This window comes from Bos taurus, chromosome 2 (genome assembly GCF_002263795.3).
Source record: "Bos taurus isolate L1 Dominette 01449 registration number 42190680 breed Hereford chromosome 2, ARS-UCD2.0, whole genome shotgun sequence".
In the NCBI taxonomy this organism is placed as follows: domain Eukaryota; kingdom Metazoa; phylum Chordata; class Mammalia; order Artiodactyla; family Bovidae; genus Bos; species Bos taurus.
Genome location: NC_037329.1, coordinates 124,322,539 through 124,340,329, shown reverse-complemented (window position 1 = coordinate 124,340,329; position 17,791 = coordinate 124,322,539). Strand labels below are relative to the sequence as shown.

At 49.6% G+C, this 17,791-nt stretch overlaps 2 protein-coding genes and 1 non-coding gene across 18 annotated transcripts in view; 1 reads left to right on the top strand and 2 right to left on the bottom strand.

Annotated features, from left to right (window-relative positions):
* MECR (mitochondrial trans-2-enoyl-CoA reductase) overlaps nt 1-7,764 on the bottom strand; it is a 35,857-nt gene extending 28,093 nt beyond the window's left edge. For 7 of the 13 annotated variants that reach the window (XR_003037107.2, XR_009496600.1, XR_009496601.1 and 4 more), the window contains exon 1: nt 7,556-7,764. Coding sequence is in view for 6 of the 13 variants with exons in the window: in XM_024999357.2 (XP_024855125.2) it covers nt 7,556-7,731 (176 nt within the window). In the remaining 7 variants the exon portion in view is untranslated. 13 annotated transcript variants of the gene reach the window in all.
* On the bottom strand, nt 6,202-6,305 carry LOC112443602 (U6 spliceosomal RNA). Its single transcript, XR_003031992.1, has one exon. It is a non-coding gene; the product is annotated as a U6 spliceosomal RNA (small nuclear RNA).
* A 6,887-nt stretch (nt 7,765-14,651) lies between the features above and the next one.
* PTPRU (protein tyrosine phosphatase receptor type U) overlaps nt 14,652-17,791 on the top strand; it is an 88,495-nt gene continuing 85,355 nt past the window's right edge. For 3 of the 4 annotated variants that reach the window (XM_005203219.5, XM_024976169.2, XM_024976162.2), the window contains exon 1: nt 14,652-14,850. In XM_005203219.5, coding sequence (XP_005203276.1) covers nt 14,778-14,850 — 73 coding nt within the window. In that variant the 5' untranslated portion in view covers nt 14,652-14,777. The remainder of the gene's footprint in view (nt 14,851-17,791) is intronic. The other variant, NM_001191494.1, reaches the window with a different exon arrangement.

Below are 17,791 nucleotides of genomic sequence, written 5' to 3'. Positions count from 1 at the left end.
ATGATAGCAATTTCTTCCTTGTTTTTCATCTTTCAACTCACCAAAGGAGCGGGTGGTTGTGTGATGGAGTGCAAGCGAGGCACCCAAACACAGTCTGGCTGGATCTCAAGTCACTTTCCCAAGACTGTTCAGTACCTTGCCCCGCGAGCGTGATGGCGCCACGCAACTCGGAGGGCTGCCTCTGCCTTCACTCGACAGATCCCAGACGGGATAAGGTCACAATGGCTCCTTTGAGGCCAAGGCTGTACACCTGTGATGCCATATGAACTACAAGGGAGACAAAAGCAGGCAGAAGAAAGAGCCTTTTGAGAGGCGGGGAAAAGAGGCCAGTACTCTGGGGACTGGCTCGGTTATACTGGCTGTGTTGGATGGGCACCAGCCAGCTCTGCTAAGATATCTTTCCTGCCTTCTGCATTTAATTAGCAACCATTTGTCCTTATCCTGAATCTTCCACTCCATCACCTCAAAGTGCTTTGCAGGAAGACCTATCCTGGGTCAGGGAGGCTTTCTCCTCTGCTCGTCACAGAGAGCCAAGAACGTGCGCTCCATCACAGGGTGCTGGCTGAAGGTGACGGATGTCTTCTGTGGCTCTCCCGGGTCTGTCTCCAATCCCCAGAGTCACACACATGCCGCCTTCTGTGATTTAGTAAAGTGCTAGGCGTGCTGGGTACGCTGTTGTGGGATTTGATTTTACCATTAATAAGCAGGGCACAGTTGGGCCACCGTGGAGTAATGAAGTTCTCCAGCTTGCCCCCCAGCAGGAGATGCCAGTGGCTGCAGCTGGTGGGGTTCGGATGGAGTCCTGGGCTCTCAGGGAAGGCGCCTTTCAGGGGGCAAAGCTCACCATGTTTCATGGTGTGCAGGCACTCCCGCCTGCCCCCCTGTGCCTCTTCTAGTGTCCCCACCTCAGAGTCCTCTGGCCCTCCCACCGTTCAGGGCTTTTCTTCTGAAGCACAACCACTTTGAATGGAAGGGAATCAGAGACTGAGGGGCAGCTTCTGGAAGTTTCTACTCAGGACTGGCAAAGATATCTCTCTCTATCCTCTCAAACTCCTTCTTTCCCTCCACTAAGGTTACCAGAAAGCTTGCGGGCCTCCAATATTCTACAGCTGCTAACATCAGGGAATCTGCTTGAAGGAAGCTGCAGAGTCTGCTGCTTAGTTTGCTGAGGGCTAATATCAGTCACCTCAGATACGTAGATGACATCAACCCTTACAGCAGAAAGTGAAGAGGAACTAAAGAGCCTCTTGATGAAGGTGAAAGAGGAGAGTCAAAAAGCTGGCTTAAAGATCAACATTCCAAAAACTAAGATCACGGCATCCAGTCCCATCACTTCCTGGCAAACAGATGGGGAAACAGTGAGAGACTTTATTTTCTTGGGCTCCAAGACTACTGTGGACAATGACTGCAGCCATGAAATTAAAAGATGCTTGCTCCTTGGAAGAAAAGCTATCACCAAGCTAGACAGTGTATTAAAAAGCAGAGACATTACCGACAAAGGTCCATCTAGTCAAAGCTATGGTTTTTTCAGTAGTCATGTATGGATGTGAGAGCTGGACCATAAAGAAGGCTGAGTGCCAAAGAATTAATGCTTTCAAACTGTGGTGCTGGAAAAGATTCTTGAGAGTCCCTAGGACAGCAAGGAGATCAAACCAGTGAATCCTAAAGGAAATCAATCCTGAATATTCATTGGAAGGACTGATGCTGAAGCTGAAGCTCAAATACTTTGGCCACCTGATGCGAAAAGCTGACTCACTGGAAAAGACCCTCATTTTGGGAAAGATTGAAGGCAGGAGGAGAGGGGGCAATAGAGGATGAGATGGTTGGATGGCATCGCCGACTCAATGGACATGAGTTTGAGCAAGCTCCAGGAGATGGTGAAGGACAGGGAAGCCTGGTGTGCTGCAGTCCATGGGGTTGCAAAGAGTCGGACATGACTGAGTGACTGAAGAACAACAATTCTCTGTGTTGCCTCAGAGAGGAAAATGGGGCCACAGCCTGCAGCCAGCCGCTTTTGTCTCTTTGCTGGGTATGATGACAACACAGCCCCTGCCTGGTGGGCTGCTGACTTTGATGGCAAAGGGGCCCCTTGGTGAAATCTTGTGCCCAGGACCCCTTACTTCAAGCCACATCCTTGCTCCCGGGACGGGTGCCGGAGCAAATCCTGGTGAGCAGGGTGTCTGCTTCAGCTTCCCAGACTCGTCAGAACTGGACAATTGTTGAATCAGAGGACTCAAGCCTCATAATCATTTCCATGGATACAGGAATACATTGAGAAGGATGCTGAGGCCTTGTGTTGTCTTGGCAGAAAAAAGTGTTGTTTGGGGAGAATGAGGCAAAAAGGAGTGTAGGTTTGAGGTACATAGAAAAGGAAGCTATGAAGCTTTGTCACTGGCTTTGTCACAGAAGACAAGGGTAGTGGGGATGCCCCCCCTCATGCCTATTTTTTTTTTTTTGGTCACATGGCACAGCATGTGGGATCTTAGATCCCTGACCAGGAATCAAATCCACACCCCCTGCAGTAGAAGTTCAGTCTTAACCACCGGACGGCCAGGGAAGTCCCAGGACTGCCCATGTTTACTACAGCTTACCTTGGTCAATCCCTTTCTTTATCAAAAATAACTGGAAAAAAAAAAAAAAAGGAATAGCACAGGGAAAGATATTCAATACCCTGTGATAAACCACAATGGAAAAGAATACAAAAAAAGATATATATATATATAAACGGAATTACTTTGCTGTACACCAGAAACTAACATAACATTTTAAATCAACTATACTTCAATTAAAGAAACCAACCCAACCCCGCCCCCCGCCCCCCCACCCCAAGACAAAAGCAAAACAAGAACATCAAAACTGAAAAGAAGGGAGACTGGCGTGACATCCTCCCTCTACCAGTGAGTGGCAGGGTTGGGACCAGTGCTCTCGCGAGTGGTCCTGGTCGACACCCCATGAGCCACAGATTAGCCTCCTGTTATCTCTGCTCTTGCTTCTCTAAAATGAAGACCCTTCCCACCATTCAGGCTAGGAGAGGCCTAGACCACACAGGGGCTGCTAGGAGAGGCCAGACAAGAAGAACTCGGCACGCCCCGGCCGCGTCTAGGGGCAGTTCCTTGGAGGTGTGCCACCACCCTTGACTCTCAGAGGCAAGAGTGAGGAGACAGGGGTGGAAGGACTGGGCCCTAAAGCTGGCTGTGCAGTGTCAAGTCCAGAGGGAAGGTAATGGAAAGTGCGTCACAGGATACGAAATCCAGCTAGGGTCTGAAGCCTGTGACCAAGGGTCGTCCCTTCTGAGCCTCTTTCTGCAGATCCCTCCCTCAAGGACCACATACTGAGCGCACTCAAGGCGTGTCATCAGTCAGACACCCCACATTTTCTCTTTCCTCTGGGCTTCTGCCCATGCAGGCGCTTCTATTTTCACTCCTTGTATAGGGCCCCAGATTTTCTGGGGGCTCAGCCGAGACCTTGTGTCTCCAGAGACAGCACTCTGACAGGGGTGGGTGCTCTCTTCTGTGCGTCCAGCGATTCTATCACAGCACTTACCCCGGACCATCTCCTGGACTAGAGTGTGAGCTCCTGGAGGGCAAAGTCTACGGATTATTCACCTCAGTACCCAGCACTTAGTAGGCCCTCAAAGAACAAATGCTGGCTCACATCGTAGGTGCACAGTGAGTTCTGTCCCCTCCTTCTTCACTCATGACCACAGTGAAGAGCTCCAGGAGACCAACAAACAAGCAAACAAATCCAAGTTCTTTCAACAGGGTGCCAAATGAGAATGCTAAATTTTTTCTCAAACTACTGTAATTCTGGTTTAAAAACCAAGTCACTTGCATAGAGCTTCAGTTTTAAACACTGACATCAACTGTTAAAAAGAAGAAATCCCCTGAGAGTAAACTGGCCTAGAGTGAGAACTCACTACCTACACAGCCTGGGTCCCCACCACCTGCTCCCCCTAATTCCATCTGGCTAAGACAGAATGGGTATTTGTCCAAAGGCTTCACAGCTTTATTTCATTCTGTGCTAGCAGCAGGCAGGTGAGAAAGCCATGATGACGACGATGCTGTTTTATGAAAACTTCAGGATCCTGAAAAGGGGATGAGACAGAGAATAGCATTCCTACCGTCTTCCCAGGGGATGGGGTGGGGGTGGGGGGCTGCCCTTCCAATGAAGAGCAGAGTCTTGGGGTCACCTGAATGACCAATAATTTCACCTTCTCTTATGAATTTATTTCTAACTTTATACTCCATCTCATGCTCAAAAAACATTTGAGATGACGGTCATTGTTTCTTCAGGTCTATGTCTATATCATGGGCTGTTGGTAAAGTGACATCCTAGTTGTGTGATCGTGGGCAAGTGACCTTCAAGTGTCTTGAGCCTCAGCTCTCTTACCTGTAAAATGGTGATAGCAATGACCAAAACTGGGTTACTGTGATTTTAAAAATCCATAACATATGTGGGGAACCTTAGCCCAGTTCCTGCCACTTAGTAGGTACACAGTAAATGAGAGCTGTCATTACCACAAGATCCAGAGAATGGCGAGTTCTAAAAGGGGACTTGCAGGAACAAAAGGAAAGTGGACACTGGAGCTTCTGGGAATTATCTGATAGAGAATCCAGAACTCTGCACAAGGGGTGATGGTCATGGGGACCTCGGAAATTTCTGGAATGTTTGTAATTCTCCCGTGTTTGTAATTTTCTCCCACAGTCTTATTTCATTTAGATCAGCAGTTTAATTCTTTACATGAAAAAGACCCAAGTGCTTATTTAGGGGATTCATTTGGGGGTAAAAGAAAGACACTTACTAAGAGACTAAAGGAAAAGGTCTTGGCAGAGAACAGCTGGAATGTTTGGGGGCAAGAGGAATAAACAGAGGGACATTCAGAATGTTGACAGGAGAACAGGAGGTCCCTGGAGGCCTCATTCTGAGGAGTTCTGCCCCTGACTCAGACCTGAGCAAACTCTTCCTCCCTGCTGTGCCCAGAACTCGGCCCACAGTGTAAGCATTACAAGTCACATCAGGTTGGGGAACACTCTGCTGGGACTCTGCTCAGACAACGTGACCCCACTCAGTGTAACCTGACACATCCAGTCACCGGGATGTTTAAAGGACACCTGATTCTGTGACAATGTGGTTACCCTACACCACCTGACATGACAGCAGAGAGGAGAATCCCAGTCTCTGGCCTCGGTCCATGCTTAGGTCGCCTGAATCTGGGTCAGAAGGGAAGGCTGTCCTTTAGGGGCAGAGAGAATTCCTGCCTGCCTCAGTCTGTACCCACAGGGCAATGGTTTTCAACCCTGGCTGGGGCATCAGAGTCGCTTGGAGAGGTTTAAAAACTCAGATGATGGAGACTTCCCTGGTGGTCCAGTGGCTGAAAGTCCGCCTGGCAATAAGGGGATGTGGGTTTGATCCCTGGTTGGAGAACTAAGATCCTACATGCCACAGAGCAACTAAGAACACGCACTGCCAGCTACTGAACCCGCCCGCTCCAGAGCCCACGTGGCACAACTAGAGATCTCACATGACACAGTGAAGACGCCACGTGCCACAACTAAGACCGAACACAGCCAGGTCATAATACAATGCTTCGTGGAAAGACCGTGCTTTGAACTTCTGGGAAATGACCAGGGTTCCACACAAGGAGATAAGAGAAGCTCTTTTTCCTAAGTGGTATCTGCAACCAGATCAGTCTGTTCTATAATAGCTTCCCTGGCTCTCCAAGGGCTGGGAATCTACCAGGAGGCAGCTGCGCTTGGCTGCCTAACCTTCCCATGCCTTTCTCAGGGTCCCTGAACATCGGAGACACTCGCCTCATCACCACAGAACTCAATAAAAGGTACACTTATTACAGAAGCTAGATTCAGATTCAACTAACATTTTTGGAGCTCCTTGTCTGTGGCGGGCCCTGAAGCAGACACATAAAAACTGCAAGCCTGTGAGAGGCACTACCTTGTTCTCACTAGGGGTGTGTTCCTGGAAAAAGAGTGTTCATCAGAGTTTTACCAACTCATGACAGCAGTCCTCAGTAGATGTCTTCCCAACATGGTGATTTATCACCTATGATCAACATACAAACTGGGTTTTACTGACTGATGTATATTCTCAAAATTTCAATTGCTCTAATCGAGTGCATGACCATGCACTGATATCTGAGGCTTATCCTCTTCAGCTGTCAAGACATCTAGCTTGTATTTTTTAAGTAAAAATATGGAACACTTCACAAATTTGCGTGTCACCCTTGTGCAGGGACCATGCTAATCTCTATATCATTTCAATTTTAATATCTGAGCTGCTGAAGCCAGCACTCTAGCCTGAATTTGAATCATCAAAATAATTCCTTGTTTGTCTGTCATTTGGAAAGCAATCAAACCATTTGCTGGGAATCAAAGAGTTTTAAACAAGAGAGTATGCAGATACTTTTTGGTGAAGAGTATTCCTTTTATTGAAGCTGATTAGCACTATGAGCTATAACTACATTGTCTCCATTTTTAGAAGTGGTGAAACTGAAGCTCAGAGAATCTCAGTAACTTGTTAAACACACACAGCTAGGACAGGGAGGGCAAGGACTTGACCCCAGGTCTTCTCATTTCCAGATCCGTGCTTTTTCCCTCGTACCGCTAGCGGACCTCACTAGGTCTCCTGCATGGCTATAAGCACTTATGTGCAGATGTATAATTGTTGAAAATTCACATACTGTTTTTTTCAGCCACATGCAAAAATCATGGATTAAGATCCAACAGAATTTTAGGATATAATCACAAAAGTAACAAGGGCTCAGAGGGGCTGAGTGATTTGTCCAAGATCAAACAGCTACTAAGAGGCCGAGCCTGTATTTGACCTTAGGTCTGTATGGCTCCAAAACAACAGCTCTTTTCAACTAGCTAAAGGCACACACACAGTGTACTGGAGAGGAAATCACATGAGACAGGGCTCAGGAGCCAAGAATTCCTGTCTCTGTTCCAATCTTTATTAGCTAAATCACTTTGGACAAGTCCCTTGCCTTCTGCAAACTGGAAGCAATGATCTCTGATCTACTTCACTATGAGAAGTGAAGATCCAAATGGATAAAAAAGTATTCTGAAAATTCCTTCCATAAAACAATAGAGCATAGGAATTCACGTAGGCCAGTCAGACAGCTGTGGGTTCAAAAATTCTGACTCTGCCACTTACTGGCTTGTGTGATCTTGGACAAGTGATTTTACTTCTCATGTCTCCATTTTCTCATCTGCAAAATGGGGCTAAATCAAGTACCTACACCAAAGGGCTGTTGTGACGATTAAATGAGAGCATCCATTTACATACAGATTGGCCCACATAGAGTACAGGATCAGCGAACGTCAGCCACTGTCACCATAGCCGTGCCTGCCAGGTTTTCAACTTCCTCAAGTACGGACTTTCTGAGCTACCACACCTGGGCAACAGTTTCCTATTATTCTCTGCGTTCCTCCTCTGGCCTTGACCCTCCTTCCCTTTCCAGTCTCCCTTCCCCACAGCCCATCTTAATACCCCCCTGCCAACCCCAGTCCCCTTCCCCCATTTCGGCGCCGTGTCTTACTCGACGACCTTGGCTGGGTCCCCGTGGTGCCCATAGACCAGCGCCCGGACCCGGGAAGGCTCAGCAGAGGCAGAGAAGGAGGCGGAGGCAGGCCGCCGCCGGCGGGACTCTGGGAGCAGCCTCTGCCCTAGCTGGGCCGGGGCTCGAGTCCTGCAGAGCGCCCCGCAAACCCACATGTTCCCTCCAGTCAACTCAGAGACAGACGCTGCGAGATACGTCATCTTCCAGCGACCGCTCGCCTGCGCCCGGCCCCGCCCCCCAGGTGACCACGCCCCTCGCTCCTTTTAAAGGGCTGTCGCGGTCCTCCGCAGCTGGCGCTGGCGCTAGGTGAAACTCCGTGGGAAACCAGGAATAATCGGCGGAAGTAGTTAGGGGAGTCTCGGGGACTCTGAGCCTCCCAGGCTTGAACTCCTAACGTTAGAAATTGGCTTAAAGCTGGGACTGGCTTAAAGTGTGCGATTGATGTTTGATTTGGGGGAAGACAATTTCCCCTTTCCTGGCCTCAGTTTCTCCTCACAGTGAACATAAAGCTCTCTGTGTTCAAAAGAGGCGTTATTTCATTTAATCCCAGCTGTCTTCTAACAGCGTCGGGTGGCAAACCTTACTTCCCTACACTAAGTAGAGTAGATGTAAGTAGATGTGGTGGTACGAGTACTGAGTTTGGAGTTAGCTGACTTAGGTTCAAATCCTAGACCTGCCGCTTGTTAGCTTGGCCACCTCGGGCAAGTGACTGAAACTGTGAGACAGCGTTCTCATTCCTTGCTATTGTTCAGTCACTCGGTCCTGTCCAACTCTTCGCGACCACATGGACTCCAGCACACCAGGCTTCCCTGTCCTTCACTATCTCCTGGAGTTTGTTCAAACTCCTGTCCATGCAGTCAATGATGCTATCTGATCATCTCATCCTCTGTTATCCCCTTCTCCTCCTGCCCTCTTTCCTAGCATCAGGGTCTTTTCCAGTGAGTGCCACCTCTTCGCATCAGGTGGCCAAAGTATTGGAGCTCCAGCTTCAGCATCAGTCCTTCCAGTCAATATTTAGGATTGATTTCCTTTAGGATTGACTGGTTTGATCTCCTTGCTGTTCAAGGGACTCTAAAAAGTCTTCTCCAGCACCACAGTTTGAAAACATTTGTTCTTCAGTGCTCAGCCTTCTTTATGGTCCAGCTCTCACATCTGTACATGACTACTTGAAAAACCATAGCTTTGACTAAGCAGACCTTTGTGGAAATGTGGTGTAAAGAGGTGTAACCCAAGAAAGATGCTTAGCACATTATTTGTGGAAGGAAGACACAAGCATAACTAAAACCCTAGTTGAATATTAGGGCATGACAGAGGGCACTTCTGGAGTCTGAAGGAGAGAGGTGTTTTGGGACTGAGGTGGGGGTGGGGGCTCTTGGAGGAGGTGGTTTTGGAGACAGTCCTGTGACTCAAAATCTTCAATATGCATGAAAACCACCTGAAGTCCCATCTCAGACCTGAATTAGAATCTAGGGGAGGGATCCAGGAAACTACATTTTTAATATATTTAAAAAAATTTTAACTTAATTTTCACATAATTTCAGATCTGTAAAATAATCACATTCTCTCTATACCTTCATCTAGATTCCCCAGAAATTAATATCATGTATAACATGTATAACAAAATGATCAAAATAAAGAAATCAACAAGTCTGCACAATCACAAAATCTTGTTCACATTTTAATTAGTTATCCCTTGAATATAATTTTTCTTGATCAGGACCCAATTCATGATCACGTGTTACGTTTAGTTGCCATAATTCTTCAGGAATCTGCATTTCCTTTTTTTTTCTTTTGAATCTACATTTCTTACAAGCAGCTCTCAAGAATTTTCTGATGCAGGTGGCCTGGGGAACAAGCTTGAGAAACACTGAACCAAGACTTGAAAAGATAAGGAAGAATTCCTTTCACTGGGTTTTATTGACCTCAAAGTTGCCAATTTAGAGCCTTTCCTCTGAGGAAGAAAAGAAAGTGTCAGGTCAAAGGGCGCACCTGCTGCATTCTGGCAAACCTGGCTTTGAGTCCTGGCTCTGCCACTGTTTGGCCATTTGATTTTGGACAAGTCACCTGGACTCTCTGTGTCCCCATTTCCTTATCCTTAAAATGAAGGAAATACTGGTATCTGATTCAAGGTGATTGTGAACTATTACTCACTTGAAGCATTTAACACAATGTTTGGCATGAAAGCATTTGATAACTGTTATCGGGGGTTATTGTAAAGATTAAATGAGAAATATCATCTGTAAAACACCCAGACTGGCTTACAGTACATGCTCAAAAGTGTTTGTACTTTAAACAAAGTTATTTATTTATTTACTCATTTTCGGCTGCGTAGGATCTCTGTTGCTGCGCTCGGGCTTTTTCCAGTCCTGGTGAGCAGGGGTTACTCTTTGTTGCAGTGCTTGGGCTTCCCGTTGCGGTGGCTTCTTTTGATGTGGAGCACAGGCTCTAGGCATGTGGGCTTCAGTAGTTGCGGTTCGTGTGCTCAGTATTTGTGGTACACAGGCTTGGTTACTTCACCACATGAGGAATCTTCCGGGGCCAGGGATTGAACTTGTGTCCCCTGCATTGGCAGGTGGATTCTTAACCATTGGACTTAGATTCTTAACCATTGGACTACCAGAGAAGCCCCTACTTATTTTTATTATTAGAAAAAATTAGTGTTCCATACTGGGAGGAAGACTTGGTCCCACAGTACACACACCGCCCCCCTCTCCACATCCACCCAGTCTTGCCTATCTTCTATTTTCACAGTGACCCACTGTTCTGTTTCTGTTGGAAGACTCCCTAGGTGACACTGAACTGTTGATTTTATCTTCTTTATGAAACTGGTTCCTCTGAATTCCCTGGGCAGCTCATCCAGGAAGCCTGGGGAGTCACCCAGCCTCACCCAGCCTGTCTTCCTCTTTGGGGGCTGGATGTGGTCTCCTGTGTATCACGATAGCCCTCATTTTTGGCCCAGGACATCAGCTCTTATTTGAACTATGTCAACAGTCTTCTTCCTAACTGAAATTCTCTCCCTTCTTTCTCTCTCCATTTCCTTCTTTCTTAGGCCTCCAGAATTACTTTCTTTTTTTAAGAGAAAGACCAGATTTTGTTGTTCCCTTGCTTAAAATCCTTCCATGATTACTCAATACTCAGGGAGAACCAGAAGCTACAGTTTTTTGTATTAGAAAACTGTGAACTATTGACATATTAAACTTAAACTTGTAAACAAAACTATGGTTCTATGCTAATTTTATCATTCTCTCACACTACTGACATGTTTTAAAATCTTCAGAAATATAGATGGAGGAAAAACACCTTAAAATAACAACAAAAAATTTCTACTCATTGTAATTAATTTACCTTGAGTCAAGCCCTGGTGACTTCGGGTTTTCTTTGGGCTGGTGTTATGACCTTTGGGACATAGTCTCTTATTTATTTATGTGCCCATTTCCCCCTCCAGGCAGGAGTAGGGCCACATTTAGTGCATCTCCATGACACCAGCACCCAATATGGGGCCTGGCACAGGGTAGGTGTCATGAATATTCCATGAGTTGAAAGTAATTGAATTTCCTCGTGGCCTGAGCCTGTCGGTGGTACCATCTCCTTTTCCCTAGATTTAGTCACTTCAGGCCAAGACTTTCCGTTTCCCTTCCTTCTTCTCTCAAGGATTAGAGAAGCCTATGGTCTTTTTCAAGTGGACCAGAATGTTCTCTTTTCATCTGTCCATCTGTTACGTGTGTCCTTTTCTCCTTCCAGCTCAGTCTCTGCCCATAGTCTTCCTCTGCACAAAGAGGGCCGTGGAATCAGTCTGATCTAGGTCTGAGCTCTGGACCCACCATTATTAGCTGTGTGACCTTGGGCAAGTGTCTTATGCTTTCTGAGACACCCAAAAAACTTTTCTGCTTTTCTCAGTTTCCACATCCCCTCAAAATGGGACCAGCGGTAAACTCCTGCCATGGGGCTTCTGTAACCGTCCTCTGCAAAAGGCAGCATCCCTGGTTGCTGCTTCTTTTTTATCAGATTTTTCTCCTTGCGTTTCCTTTTCTGGATGGTCCTTTCTGTCTTTTCTCTGTGTGTTTGCTGTTTGTCTCTCCCGGGAAAATGTAAGCTTCACGAAGGCAAGAACCATGTCTGCATTCGTTCATCCATTCAATATTTCTTGAGTGCTGAATATAGGCCAGATACCAAGCAGTGGGATATAAGACAGAGTCCTTGCCCTTAGGGAGCTCGTGTTCTAAAGCTGCAGACACACAATGAATATGCCACAAGAGTAGGTGCTCCATTTAAAACAGCAACAGTCCCCTCTCCCCTACAGTTTCTCTCCATTTCCTTCTTTTATTTATCTACTGATGGCTGTGCTGGGTCTTCGTTGATGCACATGTGCTTTCTCTAGTTGCAGTGAGCGGCGGCTTACTCTTCATCGTGGTGCGCCGGCTTCTGATCGCAGAGGCTTCTCTTGTTGCAGAGCACAGGCCCTAGGTGCTTGGTCTACAGTAGTTGCAGCACGCAGTCTCCGCAGTTGTGGTGCACAGACTTAGTTGCTCCTTGGCATGTGGGATCTTCCTGGACTAGGGAATGAACCCTTGTCTCTTGTATTGGCAGGTGGATTCTTAATCACTGGACCACCAGGGAGGTCCCATCTCCCCCATTTCTCCAGTATACTACTGTCTCACACACCAGAGAATTTGTTTTTTTTTTTTTTTGGTTGTATATTGTTCTTGTCTTTCCATTGGAATATAAGCTCTATGAGGGAGGGATTTTTATCTATCTTATACCTTCACTTTGGCTTAGAGCAACTGTTGAACAGATAAATTGGTATCTAGTGTTTGTTGATTTGCTCCATATGGAGACAGACCTCAGCTTCTATTCATTTCAAGCCAGATGTTTTTGATTCAAGTCTCGGAGCTGCTGCATACTACACATGTTCTCGGAAAAGTCACTCTCTCTCTCTGTACCTTAATTTTCTCAACTATGTCATGGGAAAAATAGTGGTAGGGATTAAATGAATCCATATAGGTGAAACACACAGAAGGCACCTGGTCTTCTGTAGAAATGGACAACTAGTTTGTAGTCATTGTACAAGGGTTTATACTGGGCAGAGGCCCAAATGGACTTAACCTGTGTAGCCCAGAGATAGACTAGAATCAGTGAGAGTCAGTGAGGGGGGTAGATTTCATGGCATGAAGAGAAAGAACTTTTTAAAAGCCAGCCAGCAAAGCAAGGAGAAATAGCTGAATTCATTATTACAGCTGGAGACTTCAACAGCTCTCTCTCAGAAATAAACATGTCCAGCAGGCAGAAACTCAGGGAAGACATAATTAAACTCCACAACACCATCAATCAACTAAAGATAAAGGTCATCTAAAAACTACTTCTGGGACTTTCCTGATGGTCTAGGGGCTAAGACTCTGACTTCCCAGTGCAGGTGGCCAGGGTTTGATCTCTGGTCAGGGAACTAGATCCCACATGCCGCAACTAAATAAATAAAGACTACTTCATCCAACAACAGCAGAGCATACAGTCTTCCCAAGATTACATGAATTTTTACCAAGATAGACCACCTACTGGACCATAAAACACAACAAATTTGAAAGAAAAGAATCATACAGTGATTTCGCTTAGATCATAGTGGAATTAAACTAGAAATAATAACAGAGAGTTGAAAAATCCCCAAATGCTTGGAGATTAAATAATGTACTTCTAAATAACACATGGGTCAAAGAAATCTCAAGAGGAATTTAAATTTTTTGACATATTTATAAGTGAAAACTAAATGAAAATGAAAACACAGCTTATCAAAATTTGTGGGATGCTGGGTAAGCAGTGCATAGAGGGAAATTTATAGCACTGAATGCATATGTGAGAAAAGGAAAAAGATCTGCAATTAATCATCTAAAGTTCTGCCTTAAGAAACTAGAAAAAGAAGAGCAAATCGAATGCCAGGGAAGCAGGAAAATAATAAAAATTAGAGCTGAAATCAGTGAAATGAAAAACAGGAAATCAATAGAAAAAAATCAACCAAACCAAAAGCTGCTTCTTTGAAAAGATTAATAAATCGATAAGTCTCTAGCCAGACTAGGAAAAGAAGAGAAAGGACACAGATTACTAATATCAGAAATGAAAGGGGGGACATCACTACAGATCCCATGGACATTGAAAGGATGATAAAGGCCAACAAAAGTCCATCTATTCAAAGCATGGTTTTTCCAGTAGTCATGTCTGGATGTGAGAGTTGGACTATAAAGAAAGCTGAGCGCTGAAGAATTGATACTTTTGAACTGTGGTGTTGGAGAAGACTCTTGAGAGTCCCTTGGACTGCAAGGAGATCCAACAAGTCCATCCTAAAGGAAATCAGTCCTAAATATTCATTGGAAGGACTGATGCTGAAGCCGAAACTCCAATACTTTGGCCACCTGATATGAAGAACTGACTCATTTGAGAAGACCCTGATGCGGGGAAAGATTGAAGGCAGGAGGAGAGGGAGACCACAGAGGATGAGAGGGTTGGATGGCATCACCGGCTCGATGGACATGAGATTGAGCAAGCTCCGGGAGTTGGTGAAGGACAGGGAAGCCTGACGTGCTGCAGTGCATGAGGTTGCAAAGAGCTGGACACGATTAAGCGACTGAACTGAACTTAACTGAAGGGAATACTACGAACAACTCAAAGCTAGCGTTTCCAAGACCCCATCACCTGCCCTTGGTAGGTGATGAGCTCCCTGTCCTTGGAGATAAGTGTGGATGTGCACTGAAAGAGATCGAGGTAGAGGGGATTCAAGTATTGGGTAGGACTGAGAGGCTCTGTGTCCCTGGGTCTCTGTCCCGGAGAGCTGTGTGCGAGCTAGGCGCGAGCAATGAGCAGAGGAGTGGATCTGCTCACCTAAGCACGTCGGTGCGGGTGAGGCGGCTGGGAATCCAGGCCCAGCCCGGACCGCCAGGCAGGGGGCCGGGAGTGGGGGCGGGGCGCGTCAGGGCCGCCGGCGACCGGACTGGGCAGGGGAGCGCGCGGCTGCCAGTAGGGGGCGCCTCGAGACCGAGGAACGCGCGGCCGAGCCTGACGTCAGCGACCCGCTTGCTTGGGCTCCCGCTCTGGACTCGGCGCCAGTCCCGCTCGGCGCCGCGCCGCTTCGCTCCGGCTCTGGCTCGCCTCGGGCTCGGCTCGGGCTCCGGCGGCGGCGCCCCCCCGCGCCGGGCCCCGGGGCAGGCGGCGGCGCACCATGGCCCGCGCCCAGGCTCTCTTCCTGGCGCTCACCTTCCAGCTCTGCGCACCCGAGACCGAGACTCCGGCAGGTAAGCGCGCGTCGGTCGGACCCAGTTTGCCCCGCCGAGCCCTGGCGCCGGTGGCGTATCTCGAAAGAAAGTGGGAGTGTTGGATGACCGGACGTGGCGAGCTTGCTCCCGGTGTCTTGAGTGTTGTATGTGCGATCGTGTGCTCAGGGGGTTGTGTGCCTGCGAATGTGTCCTGAGGGATGTGCAAGAAAAGGTGCTGTGTGTGTTGTGTGTCCACGAGTATGTTGGGGTGAATGTTGTGTGCATAAAGGCATGGGGTGTGCGCCGAGTGTCGTGTCTGCCTCTGTGTAGTGTGTGTGTGGGGCCAAGTAGGATTGTATGTCTGTTGTGTGTCCATCCGAGTTCGGTTGTGTGGCAGGAGTTGCCTCTGCTGATGTGTTGCATTGTTGGGCATTTGTGTGTACCCTAGCCTGGAGTGTTGTTTGTTGTATGTCCGAGAATGGCTTGTGTGTTTTTGTTCTGCGTGTGGCAAAGAGTGCTCTGTGGATTCTGCCCGCGTGGGGAGCAGAGGACGTGTGTGCGATGTGTGTGCTTGTGAGATCCGTGTACGTGTGTGAAGGCGTGGGAACGGGTCCGGAACGAGTGTGTCCCCGCGCCGTGTGCGCGATGTGTACGTGTGTCTGGGGCCGGCGGTGTGCTCCGCCGGGGGCTGCGTGGGTCCCAGTGAATGCCGAGTGTGCCGGGAATGCGTGTGTAGGAGCGTGTCTGGAGCGGATGTGAGTGTGTTCGTGCAAGCTGGCTGCGTGTCCAGGAATGTTGCGAGTGTGGTCCTCGCCTGGACCACGGCTTGAATGTGTGCCCCGGGCCGGGGCCGCCCGAGGGGGCGGTGCAGGTTGTGTTGTGTGTGTGTCCCTCGGGTGTGCGCGTGGGGCGCGCGGGCCCCGGAACAAGTTGTCCTGGCGGCGCCCAGTTGCCTCCCCGGTCGGGCCGGGCCTGAGGCTTGGCAGCGAGGGATGGGGGCCCGGCGGCCGCCGACTCCGACATGTCGGGCTGTTTGTTGTTTCGCAAGTTCAGCGCGGCGTTGGCTGGTGGCGGATCCGAGACGGCGCCGGGTCTGCGGGGCGCCGGGGCCCGGGCCCGGAGGGCCCAGCGCGGGGTGGGGGCAGCCGCGGGGGGCTGCGGGGCGCGCCGGGGCCGGCGGGAGGGGAGGGCCGTGCGGCCGGGAGATCGTGCGGGGACCGGGCCGCGGCTGCACCCAGGCGGCGGGGCGGGGTGGGGGTGCGTCCGGGTGGGCCGGGCCTGGCTCTGGGCGGCCGGACGGCGCCCCCTCCGGTTGCGCGCTGGAGGCGCCGCGGACGCCGGGGTCTCCTGGGACACCCGCCTCCTCCGTCGACTCCGCAACTTTGTACGGCCTCCGGGCTGGTGGGGTGTGAGTGTACGCGTGTGAGCGTGTGTCTCGGTGCTTCTAGGTGCCGTGTGACCGCGCTGTCTCTCTCAGTGTGTTTCGGAGAGTGGAGTCTTTTGGAGGTGTGTTGTGTGTGTGTGTGTGTGTGTGAAGTTGTACGTGTGATCGCGTTTCTGAATGTGTGTATCCAGAGCTGTGGCTGTGTGTCCGTGTGTGCTGTGGACCGTGTGTCGGCGGCGGCTGTGTGTGTTCATGTGTCTGTCCCCGCCTCCCCCACCCCCCATCCTACCCGGAGGCCTGGGATGCCACACTGGGGGCCCTCTCCTGCGGAGTTGCTTCTGATGGCCCTTCTGTGGCGGGGGTGGCCTGTGCCCTCCCGGCGGCCTCAGCATCCCCGCGCCCTCTGGCTGGGCGGCTCCAGTCTGGTACCCGGGGCACCCGAGTAACGGGGAGACGCCCCAACGGGTTTCCGAGCCTAGACACAGGCAGAGCCACCTCGGCCCCAGGGAGCCTCCTTCAGGCCGCCGGTCTCCAAGAACTGGCCTCTCCCGATCGCATTTGCTGCCCTGCCGCCCGCTCCGACCTCTCGGGCGGAGCTCCCAGGGCGCCGGCAGCCTCTCCTGCCACTGACTCTGAGGTCAGCCGGACCCTGCGGCCCCAGGCCGTCGCGCACAGCTTTAGCTTTGACCCCTGAGCGCCGGAGAGTACCCCTAAGGCGACCTCCCTCCTTATCTTCCCCCAACACTTACCCCTGTCCTGCAGCGACTTTGCCCCCTCCCCCACTCTGAGATCAAACCGAGGTACTACATGCAATCCCATCCCTACCTCCATCACCTTGATTCTGAGAACCCTCAGATGTGCCCCCCCCCCACCCCCCGCCCTCTTCTAACAGGAGGGACTACCCACGGCTGAGGTTGGGGACTGAGATCTTGAGCCAGTTGCTTCCATTCCTGGGACCCCGGTTTTCTGCTCTGTCCCATGGGCTTCATGATAAAGGTGTATGGTACTTGGTAGATTGTAAAGAAAGCCTCTGTCTGTGAGTGCCAGGGAACAAAAGACGGTTTTGAGGATGGCTACAGAGCCCCAGAGGTTGTGATTTGCAGCCAGGGGGACCTGGGTTCAAATTTGCCTCTGCCATTTGCTGTCCTTGTGTCCTTGGGCAAGTCACTTCTCTTCCACAGTTCCTGACACCTGTAGCTATTACTGTTGAGCTTCATTCAGAAGCCCTGAGTAGAAGGGATGTGATCTCCCCGCGTCCCCGAACTGGTTTGAGTCAGCCCAGCTCCCTGAAAGGGCCTCCCGAGTCCCCCCTCCCCCCAAAGGGTGGGTGGTGATGTCTCTGAGCCATGCAAATCTGGCAGTAATTTATTCCGTTGCGTTCTAGCTCATTTTGTCCTTTTGGTTGCTGGCGCTGTGGACAGCAGGAATGAGGGAGAGGCTGCCCAGTGGTTTCAGGTTGGGCAATAAAGGCTTGTCTGGGCAGCTGGCCCTTCTCCCTGGGATGGGGGAGGGACTCAGCAGGAAGACGTGATAGTGGCCAGAGTGGGGGGTGCTGAGCTCCTGGGCAGCCTCCTGCCCAGCTCTGGTGCCAGGGAA